General features: G+C 46.9%; 1 protein-coding gene and 1 pseudogene across 1 annotated transcript; both read right to left on the reverse strand.

Moving 5' to 3' along the window:
- Positions 1-2,617: 2,617 nt before the first annotated feature.
- LOC147973744 (uncharacterized) lies at positions 2,618-3,730 on the reverse strand. Its single transcript, XM_087525083.1, has one exon. It carries the CDS (start codon positions 3,728-3,730, stop codon positions 2,618-2,620), a length of 1,113 nt encoding a protein of 370 aa, XP_087381209.1.
- A 7,086-nt stretch (positions 3,731-10,816) lies between these two features.
- Positions 10,817-11,323, reverse strand: LOC147973745 (uncharacterized; annotated as a pseudogene).
- Positions 11,324-19,237: the final 7,914 nt, after the last annotated feature.

Here is a 19,237-nt window from a genome sequence, read left to right on the forward strand (position 1 = left end):
AGGGTTACTTCGATGCAAACTTTGACACTAATCCGGATGACTCTGTGTAGTAAACTGGATTCGTATAGTAGATCAGTTATTTGGAATAGCTCCAAGTAGTGCGTGGTAGCTGCATCTACAAGATGACATAGAGATTTGTAAAGCACACACGGATCTGAAAGGTTCAGACCCGTTGACTAATAACCTCTCTCACAAGCGAGATATGAACAAACCCCATGGGTGTTGGATTCATTACAATCACATAGTGATGTGAACTAGATTATTGACTCTAGTGCAAGTGGGAGACTGTTGGAAATATGCCCTAGAGGCAATAATAAAATGGTTATTATTGTGTTTCCTTATTCATGATAATTGTCTATTGTTCATGCTAGAATTGTAATAACTGGAAACCGTAATACATGTGTGAATACATAGACCACAACATGTCCCTAGTAAGCCTCTAGTTGACTAGCTCGTTGATCAATAGATGGTCATGGTTTCCTCACCATGGACATTGGATGTCATTGATAACGGGATCACATCATTAGGAGAATAATGTGATGGACAAGACCCAATCTTAAGCATAGCACTAGATCGTGTAGTTCGTTTGCTAAAGCTTTTCTAATGTCAAGTATCATTTCCTTAGACCATGAGATTGTGCAACTCCCGGATACCGTAGGAATGCTTTGGGTGCACCTAACGCCACAACGTAACTAGGTGGCTATAAAGGTGCATTACAGGTATCTCCGAAAGTGTCTGTTGGGTTGGCACGAATCGACACTGGGATTTGTCACTCCGTATGACGGAGAGGTATCTCTGGGCCCACTCGGTAATGCATCATCATAATGAGCTCATTGTGACTAAGTAGTTGGTCACGGGATCATGCATTATGGAACGAGTAAAGAGACTTGCCAGTAACGAGATTGAACGAGGTATAGGGATACCGACGATCGAATCTCGGGCAAGTAACATACCGATAGACAAAGGGAATTGTATATGGGATTGATTGAATCCTTGACCTCGTGGTTCATCCGATGAGATCATCGTGGAACATGTAGGAGCCAACATGGGTATCCAGATCCCGTTGTTGGTTATTGGCCAGAGAGATGTCTCGGTCATGTCTACATGGTTCCCGAACCCGTAGGGTCTATGAGGGAGTCCTGGATTAGGGGGTCTCCGGACAGCCGGACTATCTCCATTGGCCGGACTGTTAGACTATGAAGATACAAGATTGAAGACTTCGTCTCGTGTCCGGATGGGACTCTACTTGGCGTGCAAGGCAAGCTAGGCAATACGTATATGGATATCTCCTCCTTTGTAACCGACCTTGTGTAACCCTAACCCTCTTCGGTGTCTATATAAACCGAAGGGTTTTAGTCCGTAGGACAACAATCACAAAATACAATCATACCGTAGACTAGCTTCTAGGGTTTAGCCTCTCTGATCTCGTGGTAGATCTACTCTTATAACACCCATATCATCAATATTAATCAAGCAGGACGTAGGGTTTTACCTCCATCAAGAGGGCCTGAACCTGGGTAAAACTTTGTGTCCCTTGCCTCCTGTTACCATCCGACCTAGACGCATAGTTTGGGACCCCCTACCCGAGATCCGCCGATTTTGACACCGACAGTCTACACACTTAAGGTTCGGTGAAGCTAGAGTTGTTATGGGAAATAGTATGTGGTTACCGAAGGTTGTTCGGAGTCCCGGATGAGATCCCGGACGTCACGAGGAGTTCCGGAATGGTCCGGGGGTGAAGATCGATATATTGGATGAAGGGTATTGGAGTCCGGAATTGTTCCGAGGGTACCGGGTGACGACCAGCGTGTTCGAAAGGGGTTTCGGAGGCCCCGGCAAGCGTTGGGGGGCCTTATGGGCCAAGGTGAGGGGGCACATCAGCCCACTGAGGGGCTGAGCGCCCCTCCCACCCCATCTCACGTAACTTGGAGAGGTGGGGGCGCCTCCCCTAGGGCAGCCACCCCTCCCGGCTTGGGGGCAAGTTTCCTAGGGGTGGGGGCGCCTAAACCCAGCTAGGGTTTCCCCTGTGGCCGCCACCCCTCCTCTAGGGAACCCTAGGGCACCTCCTCCACCCCCCTTCCCCCTATATATAGTGAGGGAGAGAGAGGGCAACCGAGACCCCTTCTCTGGCGCAGCCCCTCCCTCCTCCAACTCTTCCTTCTCCTCTGTAGAGCTTGGCGAAGCCCTGCAGGAATACCACAAGCTCCACCACCACGCCGTCCTGCTGCCGGAGTCCTCCCTCAACTTCTCATCTCCCCTTGCTGGATCAATAATGAGGAGACGTCCCCGGGTTGTACGTGTGTTGAACGCGGAGGCTCGTCCGTTCGGCGCTAGATCAGATCTTCCGCGATTTAAATCGCCACGAGTACGACTCCATCAACCGCGTTCTTGTAACGCTCCCGCTTAGAGATCTTCAAGGGTATGAAGATACACTCCCTCTCTCTCGTTGCTAGCATCTCCTAGATTGATCTTGGTGGCATGTAGGAAAATTTTGAATTATTGCTACGTTCCCCAACAAATTCATAGTTTTCAAATGAACTCTGAAAAAGTTGGCATAGCATACTCGTGTGTTACAAAGTTGGCATGGTATGATCATAATAGTTGCGGGAGAAAGTATTCACTTTTTCTTCGCTTGTGTCATTTGCTTATTGCGCCGAAACCATGGATAATATTCATCGTTTATCGGGATGCTTGGGTCATCCTTGACATTGAAGGGAGGAATTTCGTGAAACTTTTCATAATCTTCAGACATGTCTGTCTTGCCCTCCACTCCCAGGATGTCCCTTTTTCCTGAAAGAACTATGTGGCGCTTTGGCTCATCATATGATATATTCACTTCCTTATCTTTTCTTTTTCTCGGTTTGGTAGACATGTCCTTCACATAGATAACATGTGCCACATCATTGGCTAGGACGAACGGTTCGTCAGTGTACCCAAGATTTTTCAGATCCACTGTTGTCATTCCGTACTGTGGGTCTACCTGTACCCCGCCTCCTGACAGATTGACCCATTTGCACTTAAACAAAGGGACCTTAAAATCATGTCCATAGTCAAGTTCCCATATGTCCACTATGTAATCATAATATCTGTCCTTTCCGCTCCCGCTTGCTGCATCAAAGCGGACACCGCTGTTTTGGTTGGTGCTCTTTTGATCTTGGGCGATCGTGTAAAATGTATTCTCATTTATCTCGTATCCTTTGTAAGTCAATACAGTCAAAGATGGTCCCCTGGACAACAAGTACAGCTCATCACAAACAGTGTTGTCACCTCTAAGACGTGTTTCCAACCAACTGCTGAAAGTCCTGATGTGTTCACATGTAATCCAGTCGTCGCACTGCTCTGGGTGTTTGGAGCGCAGACTGTTCTTGTGTTCATCAACATACGGGGTCACCAAGGTAGAGCTTTGTAGAACTGTGTAGTGTGCTTGAGACCAAGAATATCCGTCCCTGCATATTATTGAGTCACTTCCAAGAGTGCCTTTTCCAGTCAGTCTCCCCTCATACCGCGATTTAGGGAGACATATCTTCTTAAGGCCAGGAATGAAGTCAACACAAAACCCGATAACATCCTCTGTTTGATGGCCCATGGAGATGCTTCCTTCTGGCCTAGCGCGGTTACGGACATATTTCTTTAGGACTCCCATGAACCTCTCAAAGGGGAACATATTGTGTAGAAATACGGGCCCCAGAATGACAATCTCGTCGACTAGATGAACTAGGACGTGCGTCATGATATTGAAGAAGGATGGTGGGAACACCAGCTCGAAACTGACAAGACATTGCGCCACATCACTCCTTAGCCTTGGTACGATTTCTGGATCGATCACCTTCTGAGAGATGGCATTGAGGAATGCACATAGCTTCACAGTGGCTAATCGGACGTTTTCCGGTAGAAGCCCCCTCAATGCAACCGGAAGCAGTTGCGTCATAATCACGTGGCAGTCATGAGACTTTAGGTTCTGGAACTTTTTCTCTGGCATATTTATTATTCCCTTTATATTCGACGAGAAGCCAGTCGGGACCTTCATACTGAGCAGGCATTCAAAGAAGATTTCTTTCTCTTCTTTCGTTAGAGCATAGCTGGCAGGACCTTCATACTGCTTCGGAGGCATGCCGTCTTTTTCGTGCAAACGTTGCAGGTCCTCCCATGCCTCAGGTGTATCTTTTGTCTTTCCATACACGCCCAAGAAGCCTAGCGGGTTCACGCAAAGGTTCTTCGTCACGTGCATCACGTCGATTGAAGAGCGGACCTCTAGGTCTTTCCAGTAGGGTAGGTCCCAAAATATAGATTTCTTCTTCCACATGGGTGCGTGTTCCTCAGCGTCATTCAGAACAGCTAGTGCGATGGGACCCTTTCCAAAGATTACGTGTAAATCATTGACCATGGCAAGTACGTGATCACCGGTACGCATGGCAGGCTTCTTCCGGTGATCTGCCTCGCCTTTGAAATGCTTGCCTTTCTTTCGACATTGATGCTTGGTCGGAAGAAATCGACAATGGCCCAGGTACACATTCTTCCTGCATTTGTCCAGGTATATACTTTCAGTGTCATCTAAACAGTGCATGCATGCGTTGTATCCTTTTATTTGTCTATCCTGAAAGGTTACTGAGAGCGGCCAATTGTTGATGGCCACGAACAGCAATGCCTTTAGGTTAAATTCCTCCTGTCTGTGCTCATCCCACGTACGTACACCGTTTCCATTCCACAGCTGTAAAAGTTCTTCAACTAATGGCCTTAGGTACACATCAATGTCGTTGCCGGGTTGCTTAGGGCCTTGGATGAGAACTGGCATCATAATGAACTTCCGCTTCATGCACATCCAAGGAGGAAGGTTATACATATATGGAGTCACGGGCCAGGTGCTGTGATTGCTGCTCTGCTCCCCGAAAGGATTAATGCCATCCGCGCTTAAAGCAAACCATACGTTCCTTGGGTCCTTTGCAAACTCATCCCAGTACTTTCTCTCGATTTTTCTCCACTGCGACCCGTCAGCGGGTGCTCTCAACTTCCCGTCTTTCTTACGGTCCTCACTGTGCGATCGCATCAACTTGGCATGCTCTCCGTTTCTGAACAGACGTTTCAACCGTGGTATTATAGGAGCATACCACATCACCTTCGTAGGAACCCTCTTCCTGGGGGGCTCACCGTCAACATCACCAGGGTCATCTTGTCTGATCTTATACCACAATGCATCGCATACCGGGCATGCGTTCAGATCCTTGTATGCACCGCGGTAGAGGATGCAGTCATTAGGGCATGCATGTATCTTCTCCACCTCCAATCCTAGAGGGCATACGACCTTCTTTGCTGCGTATGTACTGTCGGGCAATTCGTTATCCTTTGGAATCTTCTTCTTCAATATTTTCAGTAGCTTCTCAAATCCTTTGTCAGGCACAGCATTCTCTGCCTTCCACTGCAGCAATTCCAGTATGGTACCGAGCTTTGTGTTCCCATCTTCGCAATTGGGGTACAACCCTTTTTTGTGATCCTCTAACATGCGATCGAACTTCAGCTTCTTCTTTTGACTGTCGCATTGCGTCCTTGCATCGACAATGACCCGGCGGAGATCATCATCATCGGGCACATCGTCTGGTTTCTCTTAATCTTCAGCAGCTTCACCCATTGCAGCATCATTGGGCACATCGTCTGGTTCCTCTTGATCTTCACCAGCTCCTCCCGTTGCAGCATCACCGTATTCAAGGGGCACATAGTTGTCATCGTACTCTTCTTCTTCGCCGTCTTCCATCATAACCCCTATTTCTCCGTGCCTCGTCCAAACATTATAGTGTGGCATGAAACCCTTGTAAAGCAGGTGGGAGTGAAGGATTTTCCGGTTAGAGTAAGACATCGTATTCCCACATTCAGTGCATGGACAACACATAAAACCATTCTGCTTGTTTGCCTCAACCGCATCGAGAAACTCATGCACGCCCTTAGTGTACTCGGAGGTGTGTTTGTCACTGTACATCCATTGCCGGTTCATCTGCGTGCATTATATATAATTAAGTGTCTAAATTAATAGAAGTTCATCATCACATTAAAACCAAAGTACATACATAGTTCTCATCTAACAACATATAGCTCTCCAGAGCATCTAATTAATTAAACCATACATTGAAACTATGTAAAACATTTCAATGCGAAAACAAATGCGATCATAATCGCAACCAAGGTAACAATTGATCCAACGGCATAATGATACCAAGCCTCGGTATGAATGGCATATTTTCTAATCTTTCTCATCTTCAAGCGCATTGCATCCATCTTGATCTTGTGATCATCGACGACATCCGCAACATGCAACTCCAATATCATCTTCTCCTCCTCAATTTTTTTTATTTTTTCCTTCAAGAAATTGTTTTCTTCTTCAACTAAATTTAACCTCTCGACAATAGGGTTGGTTGGAATTTTCGGTTCACATACATCCTAGATAAATAAAATCTATGTCACGTTGGTCGGCATAATTTTCATAAACAATAAATGAACCAATAGTTATAAAGATAATATATATATACCACATCCGAATCATAGACAGGACGAGGGCCGACGGGGGCGGATACCAAAACCATCGCACTATATAAGATGAAATAATAAAAGTAAGAAAATAATACAAGTATCTATGTAAACATACAAGTAAGAATATTTTTTCCTTTCAGAAAGAAGATAAGAACAAGGGGCTCACCACGGTGGTGCCGGCGATGAGCTCGGCGCGGGTAATCGACGGCGGTGAAGACGGGGACGGGGCGTGACGGACCGCTAAACCTAGACAAATATTGAGAAAAATGGAGCTTGGAGGTCGAGCTTGGAGAGGAGAAAGCTTGAGTAGTGTGGCTCGGGCATTCCATCGAACACCTTGTGTGCATAGGAGGTGAGCTAGAGCACCACCAAGCCCTCTCCGCCTCGGCCAGAAAAAACAGAGCAGTGTGATCTGCTCTTACGCGAGGGGGTATATATAGGCACCTCATTGGTCCCCTTTAGTCCCGGTTCATGCCACCAACCGGGACCAATGGTGGTGGGCCAGGAGCGAGGCCCATTGGTCCCGGTTCGTCCCACCAACCGGGACCAAAAGGTCCAGACGAACCGGGACCAATGGCCCACGTGGCCCGGCCGGCCCCCTGGGCTCACGAACCGGGTCCACTGCCCCCATTGGTCCCGGTTCTGGACTGAACCGGGACTAATGGGCTGACCCGGCCTGGACCTTTGCCCCCTTTTCTACTAGTGATGGCATGCCAATAATCCCTTGACTTCCTTATCTCTCGCTTCATGCGCATCGTTTCTCTTTCGGTCCAGATTGAATCTAAATCGGACGCCGCTAGGTTGTTTCTCCCCTCTAGCTCATCCTGTTGTTCGTCATATTGGTTTCACGAGTCCTGCGGTGCTGCTCTCTCGGTACTCTTGTATACCTCGAAGGTGTCCTCTTCTTCGACACTACATCGGAGCATCGTTCCAAATAAATTCTTGTGGCTGGGAGGTATGACCTAACTGTGCGAATTGGCGGAACTTCTCCAACTCTTTTTCCTCTATTTTTTCATGTTGGATTGTTGGTGAGATGATTGTTCTTGTACCTCCACAGTAATCCTAGGTGTGATCGTGCACGAATAAATTTTTTTATTTCATAGCACATTCTCCTACATGACATGGCAAACTTGTGGGTCCCAAATGGAAGGAAACGAACCAAAGAAGACGGCTCCTGGCGGCAACTCGAGCAAACAGTGTGCAAGGGCATGCAGCTAATTTCTTCGCGAGCAGTTGTGGCAGAGACCGAATTCATGAACTTTGAGTGACAGGCCTCGAATATCTGAGTTTGGTAGTGGCACGGACCAAAAATTTCCTTCGTCCTACTGCAGGTTGGTTTAACAAAAGTATGCAGAAGAATATGATGATCATAGGTCAATAAGTATCACATGATATACATGACAAAATATATAATTTTGATGATATTTTATCTTTTTATTGACATGTACAAGGAACATTAGCCTGGACCTTCGTAGGTGTTGCCGTTTTGCGTCGCTTGTGTACTATTGTTTCCCTCTTAAACCTTCATGTATGTCTTTTATTGTCTATTCCTATATCTCTAACAGGAGGTGGTGTTGTGTGGATATTTATATTTGTTTCCACCTGAGATAACTGAGAATAGTTGGATCTCCATATTGTTTTCACCTCCGACATCTGAGAATAGGAAGTGGAGTGCTAACTTTTGTTGGAAGATAGTCGCGGCGATAACAATGGCTATATGTTGTCCTTTATTTAAACTTTTGCTATGTTAATTAAAGCAATGTCATGTCCTCTTTTGTTTAAGAAAATATGTCAAAAATGTCATGAATTTGATTCAGTTTAAATGAAAATTGTTCCGTTTGGTTTGAAATATGTTCGGACATTTTCTAGATAGGATTGAATGGCCGACTCCCATATCAAAGTCCATGGACGCATCCTGATGCGTCCGTGGATTCATTTTAAGAGATAGCGTTGGAGATGCCCTAAGCTACCTATACTCTCTACAGTAATTGACTGCTTACATGCATGAGCATGACACGGCTACTGCACCGCACAGTGCATCAACTGGGGTCAGGTTCAGGCTGCGCTCTATGCCTCTGTGTACAGCCGCGGCGATGCCACATTTTCACTAGCGTTCCATACAGTGGCGGGGAGGCTGCTAGCTGGTTGGTTGCTGCACATGCGTGCAGATGCATGGGATTCCATGCACAAAGCCTGCAGGAGTAGAGCACATGCAACCTATGGATGGTCCTATGCATGCATGCATCAACGGTGGAAGTCGAACGCTAGCACCAAAATTGGCCCGAGAATGGCATCTTTTTATGCGCACGGGGACCGGCTTGAGCAAGAAAGATTACTACTTTTAAACATGGAACGAACGGAAACTAACAAAAGATAGTTCAGAGAGGGTAGGCCTGGGCGGTAGACAATGTCAACAGCACTGGCAGGCAGGAGCGCCAGCTGCTCGATCTAGAGCCATGGCCGCCACCCATTACCTGATCATGCAATGTGGGCCGCTCTCTGCTTTCATTTGCTCAGCCTTCGGTTCAGCTTTTCCTTAGTAACTCTTTTGAGAGTTGAAACCACCGGCTCACTATCAAGTGGTCCTAGTAGCTTGAAGAAGCAAATAAGTGGTGTATGTAAGAGAGTACACACGCAACCAAACTCTCTAATTGATATTCGGCTGAAGAAACTTCTTTTTTATCTTGCCTCTAGTTGCTTAGAGCAACTCCAACGCTCGGACCCGAACGGATACGGATTTTGTTCGTTTTTTGTCCGTTTGGGTCTCATGTCCGCTTGGCGGATATGGGGCGGACATGGGGCGGACACGACGAGCATCCAACGCCAAAAATCAAAAGAGGACAATATCCCACCATGCGCCGTCGACGACGAGATCTGCAATTCCCCAGCTCTTCCCGGCGCCGGGCCGCCCGCGTGCAGTTCCCCGGTCCTGTCGGCTCGGCTCAGAACGGGAGGCGGCAGCGGAGATCTTCCCATCATCCTGGACCACGGCGTGGGATGCAGCTTGCGCCACTGAGCGCGACGGCAGACCTCGAGGACGGCAGAGGCGGCGGGAAGGAGGACTGGGTGGGAATGGCGGCGGCTTGCGCCTGTGAGCAGGACGGCGGAGAAGGCGGGGAAGAAGGACTCGGTGGGGACGCCAGCTCGTGCGCGCTTACTGCTAAGTGGGACCAAGGACGGACACGAGCGGACGATAGCGGTCGAGCAGAGCATTCGCTTCTGTCCGCTTCGTACCCATTTCTTCCTAGATTTAGGCCAAGTTTGGGTCAGGGACGGATAGCACGCGGACACAGGTCCGTTTGGGTAGCCCCGTTGGACCAAGTTTTGTGTCCAGATGATCCAAACGAACAAAATGAGTCGCCCCATTGGAGTTGCTCTTAGATTCTTAGTTGAGATATTGCTGTCTTTTCCTCTTTATGCTGCTGTAAGAACCTTTTGATTTCTAGTAATGGAAATAGGCGAGGAGTGCTCTCTTTTATATAAAAAAACAGAATGGTTTAGAAACGCTTGTAGTTGTCGCTAGGTGTTCTACAAATCTACACGTATTTTTTTAGTGTTCGTTGTACTGTTATAATTGAAGATGAATAGATCCAAAATTTTTTGGAGAAAAATAAGAGTGACTCAAAGTTCTTTGGAGAAAAATAAGAGTGGTCGACATCAACGAGAAGGTCGACTTGAACGAGCTGCTTTGCCGTCGGAGGCAACATTTCGTGCTTTGACCCTTTTCGCATACCAATTCAGGATCTGACCCCGGTTGGAAAAAAATCGGGATTTGACCCTGTCTCTACCGCCAGAGGTGCTGGCGGTAGGGTTAGACAGCCTACCGCCAGGGTCCTGGCGGTAGGGTACGACGGAGGGGGACGACGACCGTCTCCACTTGCTGACGTGGATTAGTACCCTACCGCCAGGGACGATGCCGGTAGGATGTCTAACCCTACCACCAGCACCCTGGCGGTAGTGGGTGGCTTGGGTTTTTGCCTCCGAAAGGTTCTGTAACGAAAAATCGCAGCGGCTTGGCGGTATGGTCCTCTAGTTTTGGGTTTTTACAAGTTTTAGTGATTGATTTTTTTATAAAGTTTTGTCACAGGTTTCACATAGTTTCAGAAATAGCAAAATACGAGCTCGCATATTAATAAAGGTTCCACATAGCAAATATCAAACAGTTTAGTAGCAAATAGCAAACTTGTCCACATAGTTTGACAACCCCAACTAACGCAAGTAGTTTTGCAAAAAGCTTTCGCAAAGCCAACAAACGGTGCAAAAAGTTCTTAAGACAAGTTTAGAGAGCGGGCAGACATCTTCAGAGCTCCTTGTATGTTAGGCCTAGCCGTGGAGACAGATACGGCAGCGGATCCACCGGTTCAGGTGGAGGCGGAACGCTGGTCGGCATCCGACCGTTCAAGTACTCCCACCTTGCCTTGCTCGCTGGAGTTTTCGCCTCCACCCTTCCCCAGCTGATGATATCTAACGCCGATGCACTTGGGGGGGGGAGGCCTGGCTCTCTCCTCCACATTGCTTTCGAAGTAGATTCTCCGACTCAAATTGCACAGCTTCCAGTTGGAGTGCTGCTTGGCAACTTCAATGGTCCCTTCCCGGCGGACAGTGGAGATAGTTAGATCTGCCTCCATCTCTGCAATCACTCTCTTCCACTCCTTCACACTCTGCGACCAACACTTTACATCATCGGAGATCCGCTCTGCCCTCTCCTGCCACCGCTTTGCCCTCGTCGCCTCTAGGACCTCTCTGAGACAGATCCCACCAGCTGCAGCATCTCGGGGAAGGCCTCGTACAGATACAGGAGCAGCATCTTTGACGGGTCGTGTTGGAGATGAATGGGCGATGCTTGCGCCACGGTTCCGTACCTAAACATATGGATGCATCACAGAAAGTTTCATCATCTCAAAGAAAAATCTAAACCTAGGGTTCATCATATGGTCACAAATCCTTCAACATGCATCATATCATCAATTTTTTTAACAACTTTTTTTGAAATAGAGTTCATCTTGAATGTATTTTCTCCAAACAACATCTTCATATCATCATATCAACATGCATCATAAAACAAAACAAGTCCTCCCACATGCATCACATCATCATTATTTTAACAAAAAAATTATGAACTAGGGTTCATCTTGACACTAACATATGAACTATTGATTAGAGTCCATATTCAATACCACTACTTACTAAAGAACTAATAACTAGAACTACAATCAAGCTAAAACAATCCTAGGTGAAAATAAATTCCAATCTAAACTCAAAAAGATGAGGGATTTCAAGCAAATAATGCGTCGAATTGAAAGCAAGTTTGCAAATACGACTTGGAGGGAACGGAGGAGCTTACGTTTCTCTCTTTGGGGCCATCTCGATCTGCAAAAACGATGAAAAAACGGTGAAGATCCGAGGGGAAGAGTGGAGGAGATGAGAGAGGGAGAGAGGGGCGAGAGGGCGAGGGGGAAAAAGAAGAAGCTGCCGACAAGAGTGGTGGGGAGATGGGCAGGGGCGCGGGGTCACGCGAAATAACTGCTCGCACCCTACCGTCAGGCGTTCTGGCGGTAGGGTTAGACCCTGGCGGTAGGGTGCGACGGAGGGGGACGGCGGCCGTCTGCACGTGCTGACATGGATTTGTATCCTACCGCCAGGGACCCTGCCGGTAGGATGTCTAGCTCTACCGCCAGTATCCCTGGTGATAAGAAAAAAGATCAAATCTCAAAATTCTTTACAACCAGGATAGATCCTGAATTGGTATACGAAAAGGGTGAAAACACGAAATTTTGCCGCCGTCGGATCCTCCTTATTCTATCTACTGTCGCATGGCCTGCCAGGCCAGTCTGAAGAAACCGACGTGCGCAGGAAATCGTGCAGGCAGGCCCGCGGTGGCGTGTTCCAGTTCCGCAAGGAACCTTTGCGGCCTGGGCCCTGGGGGGGTGCAAGAAACGAGGTACGGCCGCGCGCCGGAAACGGGAGCGATCGCCGTCGCCATGGCCGCGCGCGCTGAAAATGGCCGGCGCCATTGGAGGATCGGATGCCCCTGACGGTCGGGGACGCGACGCCGCACGTGGTGACTACCCAGATGATTGGAATCTACGTGATCAAAGTTCATTCAACTTTGGCCACTGACGCAGAGGCGCACGTCTCCTCCCTTCCCCATCCTTGCGCCGGGAAGGGCGCACGTATGATAATTGCACCGGCGACTCCACGGCGAAGATTCGGGCGCCGCGCCACAACAAGCAAAGGCCAGGCCGGCCGGGGGGCGCGGGCGGGCGTGTGTGTATTCTACTCCGAGTTTCTTTCTACCTCGGGTAAAAATCCTGCTGCTTCGCGGGCCGAGCTGCGACGCCTACGTCGGTTTATTCGGCCCTCCAGTGATCCCCACGGGCATATGCCAATATGCGTTGCATTTGTACTGTACGTGCTAGGCACACGACAAACTTGGAGTAACTTTCGCGTATACTCGTATTATATGTCCACGATGGTACGTGGACCCTGTTGTCTGCATGCACACGCGAGCACCCGTACGTGCACGCCATTACTTTACTGGCTGCACTCCATTAGAGATTAATTAAGCCATGTCCGTATCTGCCAGATGCTAAACAAGTGTTGTTTCCACTGGCAACTTGTATTGTTTGACCCGCCGATTCGCAGCTCATCGCTCTAGTTTAATTAGCCAGGTGCACGGTCACCTAGGCTAGGCGTGGCTCGCTTCTACCATTGCATTGCTGCACTCACATGTCCCCGCAAGGCGCAAGATGAAGAAAAAAACTAGTAAGTACTACTCTGCGGCCTCACTAATTTTCACAGTTTCACTGTGTGCACTAAGTTTATACAGTAGCAGCCTAGGGAAAAATGCAAAGGTGGTAGACAAACACGTATGCCACTGTAGGAGCACATGAATTTTGGGAAACAGGAGTTAGCTCGAGCCCGCCCGTATCTTAGCCGATTAATGACTCACGCCATCCTCATGCCGCCCCGGCCGTGCGCTGCCATGCACGGCCGAGGCCGTAATTGCCTGCATCGACGAACTGATTAATGCATGGATGCATTTCCGGGGAGAAGAGCGTCCTCTGGAAATAATGGGCGCGTACGGTGGGGAAAGATATGGAGTACCGTATGCCTGCATTTGAATGGGACTCTACAGGCTCAGTACGACTTTCAGTTTTTGCCGGCAGGATCAGTACTGCTACTCTTACTTTTGACATGTTTCTAACTCTGCTTTGGGTTTGAAAAGTCAGCGACTGCGTGTCCCACCACCGCCGGAAGAATATCTAGTGATACCAGATCTTAAATTCTCCCATGATACCATTTTAAAAAATCAATTTGAAATATTTGAAAAAAATCTGAAGAAAAATTCACATTGAGAAACAAAAAGGACAATCCAGATGTGTATAGTATCAACTCTGCTTTTGTCTTTTTTGTGACACTATTTATGCTAGATTTGTCATTTTTGTTTCTTGATGTGTATTTAGAATTTGGATCGGTTTTTTTTGGAGGTTGTAGTCACATACGTTGTCAACATCCATAAGAAAATTCAGAATTTTTTGAAACGTCTACATTTATTTTTTAAAAGTTGGTATCATGGAAGCATTTAAGGTGTGGTATCCCCTAAGCATCTGCCCACCAGCACCACCAGCCTGCGCTGGAAACGCCTGGTAAGATACGCGACGTCTCGACCATCATTTTGAAGAGACAAGGAAAAATTGAAGGATCCGGTGTGATGAAAATGAATTTGGTGAGACTTGCAACAGGTCCCATCCACACGCATCTCCAATGCAAATCACTAAAGCAGAACCATTTATTTAGACACGGACACATCCGACGGCAGTGATATGAGAGCCAGTCATTCAACCATATGTGCATATATTTTAAATAAATTTAAACAAAATAGACAAATTTCACCCAACCAAGCCTGCATATATTCTAAACACAATTTCAAATAAAAGAGATGGAAAAAATAAGAGGATCACGTCTGATGAGCATCTACAACCGAAAGTATCAAATTCTGGTCGCCAAATACCCCAGGCGTGTCCGGTCTCGTCCGCGGGCAGTGACTGCACATCACAAAAAAAATGTTTCGACAACTTGATGCCTCATTTTCAAATCATCAAATCCATATTATTACATGCAACGTAAAATCTAATACAAGCGGAGCTCGTTCGGCTCCACCGAGCACATGTCCGGTGGCCGGCTCCCCTCGCCCCTCCCCCCTCGAAGTGTTGGCACGTACCGGCTCATGGGACTCAAGTCACCGCCGTCTCCCATGCCCCACTCTTCCTCGTCGGAGCACATTGTGTGCACATCGTCGGTGGACGTGAGATCGATGATGGATCCATCGTGGGAGGAGCAGGTGATTACCATCACGACGCGGTTACGGTGCCCGGGGTGACCTTGCACCATACACGGCACCGGCGAGTGCGACTCCCCCTCGCCAACGTCCGCCTCGATGGCATCCGCCGCCTCCTGTGCCCACTGCCTCACACGGCGGGCACGCCGCGCCATAATTGTGTCGGACGATGCCCATGCGTTCAACTCCGCCTCGGTGCACCAATGTAGCGGTTGCGCATCCGCCGACGCGTTGGGATGCCTCATGGACCGCACCGCTGAAAGTGCGTTATATCGACTAGAGGGGGGTGAATAGGCGATTTTTATGAAATTCTTCACTGAGGAATTTGCCGGTGAGGAAATTCCTTGGCGAAGAACTACTAGCAGCGGAATAAATACTCAAAAGTAAACATAACATAACACAAGCATAGTCATCATGATAAAATGAAGATAGGCACAGAGTACAGGAAGCGTAAGCACAGGATAACACAGGATGAAGACAGACTGACTGAAAAGATTGAACTCAGGAAATTAAGAAAATCTTCAGTCAAAGTCTTCAAGCACAGATATGAATAATCACACAACACAGTTATGAGGAAATGAAAGAGTTGAGGAAATAGAACCAGTAAGCTTGGTGAAGACAATGATTTGGTAGACCAGTTCCAACTGTTGTCTCAGTTGTACGTCTGGTTGGAGCGGCTGAGTATTTAAACTCGAGGACACACAGTCCCGGACACCCAGTCCCGGACACCCAGTCCTGAACACACAGCTCAGGACACCAAGTCCTCACCGTATTCTCCTTGAGCCAAGGTCACACAGACCTCGCCCAATCACTCGTGGTAAGTCTTTAGGCGACTTCCAAACCTTCACAAACTTGGTCACTCGATGATCCACAATTCCTCTTGGATGCTCTAGACCATGAAACCTAACCGTCTGGAAGAAGCACAGTCTTCACAGGTAACAAGCGTCGGATCCACGCATGATCAATCTCTTCAGTGATGCTCAATCACTTGGGGTTTGTAGGTGTTTGGGTTTAGGTTTTTCCTCACTTGATGATTTTCGCTCAAAGTCCTCGGAGAATGGGTTGCTCTCAAATGACAAGTGTCAGTTTCTCTTGGAGCAGCCAACCAGCTAGTGGTTGTAGGGGGCGGCTATTTATAACCTAGGGAGCAGCCCGATATAATAAGACATAAATGCCCTTCAATGATATGACCGTTAGGTGGATAGATATTTTGGGACAGCTGGCGCATAGCACAACAACGGTCGGAAATTTGAGTATCAAATTCCTCAGGGCTATCATGTTCCTAACTGTGTAGGCAATCCGCACTGGCAAATTCATAACTCCTCAGAGACCAGAAGAACTTCGTCTCTGTCACTGAAGAATATGACTGGACTGTATGTGATTTCCAATGGCTTCATTCGAAGGGATTGGTAGGTGTAGGATTTTGAGTTGAGCATCACATGGAAATTTTTTCTTAGTATTTTCTCGACCACCTTTAACAGTACGGTGTTTCCTATGACTCAAGAAAGAGAAAATGAAACTACGAAAATAAAAGTCTTCACGCTTCATGTTCCTCGAATGAATACCAAGTCTTCAAGGTCACAGCAATTTCTTCACTTTCAAAGTCTTCAGAAAGTCTTCAGAAACCCAAAGTATTTAGTTGAAGAACTTCATTTTTAGGGGTCGACTTTCTCTGTAAATATCAAACTCCTCATAGATTTATAGACCTGTGTACACTCACAAACGCATTAGTCCCTTAACCTATAAGTCTTCAATACACCAAAATCACTAAGGGGCACTAGATGCACTTACAATCTCCCCTTTTTTGGTGATTGATGACAATATAGGTTAAGTTTTCAACGGGGATAAACATATGAAGTGTATATACTGATATTGAGGAATTTGATTGCAAGATATAGAAGAACTCCTCCTGAATATGTGCATGGTGAGGTATTTGCTTTTGAAGCATTGCACACTTGAAGAGTAGAATCATGGAGATCTCCCCCTATATCTTGTAATTCATACACGCATTTGACATATCACAATGAAGAATTTGAAATGCATGATGAAATATGATGACTGATGTAATTTAGCATGCGTGCATTAGCATATATGAGGAATAAGCATGCAGAAAGACATATCAAAAGTATCAGAGCACCATCGGGTTTAAGTTGACAACTTGATCCAATAAAGTCTCAGAAGAACGAGAGTTGTAACTTAACAAATAAAAACGCCCATATAGAAAGACCCGCTTGAAGACTAACTCAAAATTCTCCCCCTTTGTCATCAAATGACCAAAATGATCGAATATGAGGACTAACGCCCCTGAAGAATATCAAGTTGATGAAGGAGCGCCAACGTTGTTGGGGTCGTTTGTCGTAGTAGGGCCTGCCGCAGTGTCGCGCAATAAAGAATATGAACTGGCCACCAGAGAAGGAACCTTGACCTTCTTGAATTTCTTTGGTGGAGGTGCAGACCAGTCAAAATCTTCCTTGAGGCCCATTTTCTTGAGATCTTCTTCACCATACAGATGTGACAGAATGGCCCAGGTGCGACCGAAGACTTCATGGAGGTAGTAATGGTTTTTCTTCACTGCATTGTGTGTAGCAGTCATGTTGTGAAGAAATGAACCAAACTGACGCTTAACCCATTTATGGTTTTGATCCACCTTCTGGTGAAGACTAAGAAGTAGCTCACGGCCAGTCATCACACGTGGAGCAGTGGCTTGAGGAGTAGACTTGGGTGCATTGGCAGAGTCATGGGTGGCAGAGTCATCATTGATGGAATAAGATACAGCTTTGCAAAACTGTCCATCCAATGGACGAATGTCTTCATCTATAACAGCTGGTGCCTTGCCCTTTTCATCAACTGACGAATAGGTCTGCTTGAGGACTTCAATCGGGGGCAAGTAGCTGAGGTGATTCTGAAAATTAGCTTTGTAGTTGAGTGAAGATCTTGTCCTGAGGAATCTCATAATCCAAGGTGCATAAGGCTTCAGCTCAAACAGAGATAGTGCAACATTTGCCAGAGTCCTCATGAAGAAATCGTGATAATTGATAGGAATGCCATGAACGATGTTGAATACCAGATTCTTCATGATGCCAACAATTTCCTCATCAGATGAGTCGTGGCCTTTGATAGGACTCATTGTCCTCGTAAGAATACGATAGACAGTTCTGGGTACATAAAGTAATTTCCTTCATGAGGAATTTATTTCGTGGGGCCTGACCTGGCTTCAAAGATTTCATCAGAACCTGCATGTAGTGATTTGTAAGCTCAGGTTCACTGTAGATGCAACGAGCTTCTTTAAGGGGGGGACTGAGTGGTAAGGCATGAAGCAATTCAGTAGTTGGTGTTGTGTAGTGAGTGTTCTCAAACATCCAGTCCAGCACCCACGAATTCACATTTTCAGAATCTCCTGTGATGTGCAGTGTCGCATAAAATTGAAGAACCAGTTCTTCATTCCAATCGCAGATGTCAGAGCAAAAATTTAACAGTCCACCGTCATGAAGAACACTGAGGACTGGCATGAAGCACGGCAGAGATTCCATATCCACGTGAGGAATGTGCTCATGGTAGAAGATTTTCTCTTTGTTGAACAGCACTGAGGAATAGAAATTTGCTTGACTAGCAGTCCAGAAACATCTCTTCCTTATGCGAGCAGAATCATATGGATTGTAGTCTTCGAAGAATACGTGCTCGCCGAAGAAATCATCAGCCTTGAACTTTTGCTTGCGTGAGAATGGATCATTTGGCTTGGGCAGAGAAGTGTCGGTGAGTTGTATCACGACCTCAGGAATCGCAATCTCAGATTCTTCAGGCTGAGGAATTTCTGATTCCTCTTCAGTGGCAGTCTACGTCTTTAGATGTTCAGCAGCAGCAGTTTCTTCAGCACTAGTGGCTGGAATTTCTTCACGTACAGATGAAGTGGGGTGAGTTTCTTCAGAGCCCATTTAAACAGTTTGTGCGGGGGACTGAGGTATTTGCTGCAACAGTGTGAACATTGGAGAGTTTGGATGCTGACTTTCCCAAAATTCATCACTCATTACTGGTGTGGAGCAGCCAACGTCCACATCTTCATCTTCCATTTCTTCAACGCCAGCCTCTTCAGCAGTGAACTGAGGCAGAGGCGAGAAAATGACAGGTGTTGAAGGGATCTCATCCACTTCAATTTCTTCATCAATCTGCTCTGATGAAGCAGCAGAATGATTTTCTTCATCAGATCCGCTAGGGATCTCATATTCTTCACCAAAAAGAACAATGTCCTTCAATGGCATGGTTGAGATTGGAACAACATCGAATGGTTTTGCAAATGAACTTGTCATAGGCTTCATCTTCTTCGGAGCTGAAAAATCTGAAGTAGCTGATGCTTTCCTTTTCTTCACTACTGCACGCTCTGCA

This window comes from Triticum urartu, chromosome 5A, assembly GCF_056163025.1.
Source record: "Triticum urartu cultivar PI428250 chromosome 5A, HENAU_Tu73, whole genome shotgun sequence".
Taxonomy (NCBI): domain Eukaryota; kingdom Viridiplantae; phylum Streptophyta; class Magnoliopsida; order Poales; family Poaceae; genus Triticum; species Triticum urartu.

Bases quoted from the DNA above. Each gene is read 5' to 3' on its own strand.
- LOC147973744 (XM_087525083.1), bottom strand. From the start codon at position 3,730: ATGACGCACGTCCTAGTTCATCTAGTCGACGAGATTGTCATTCTGGGG.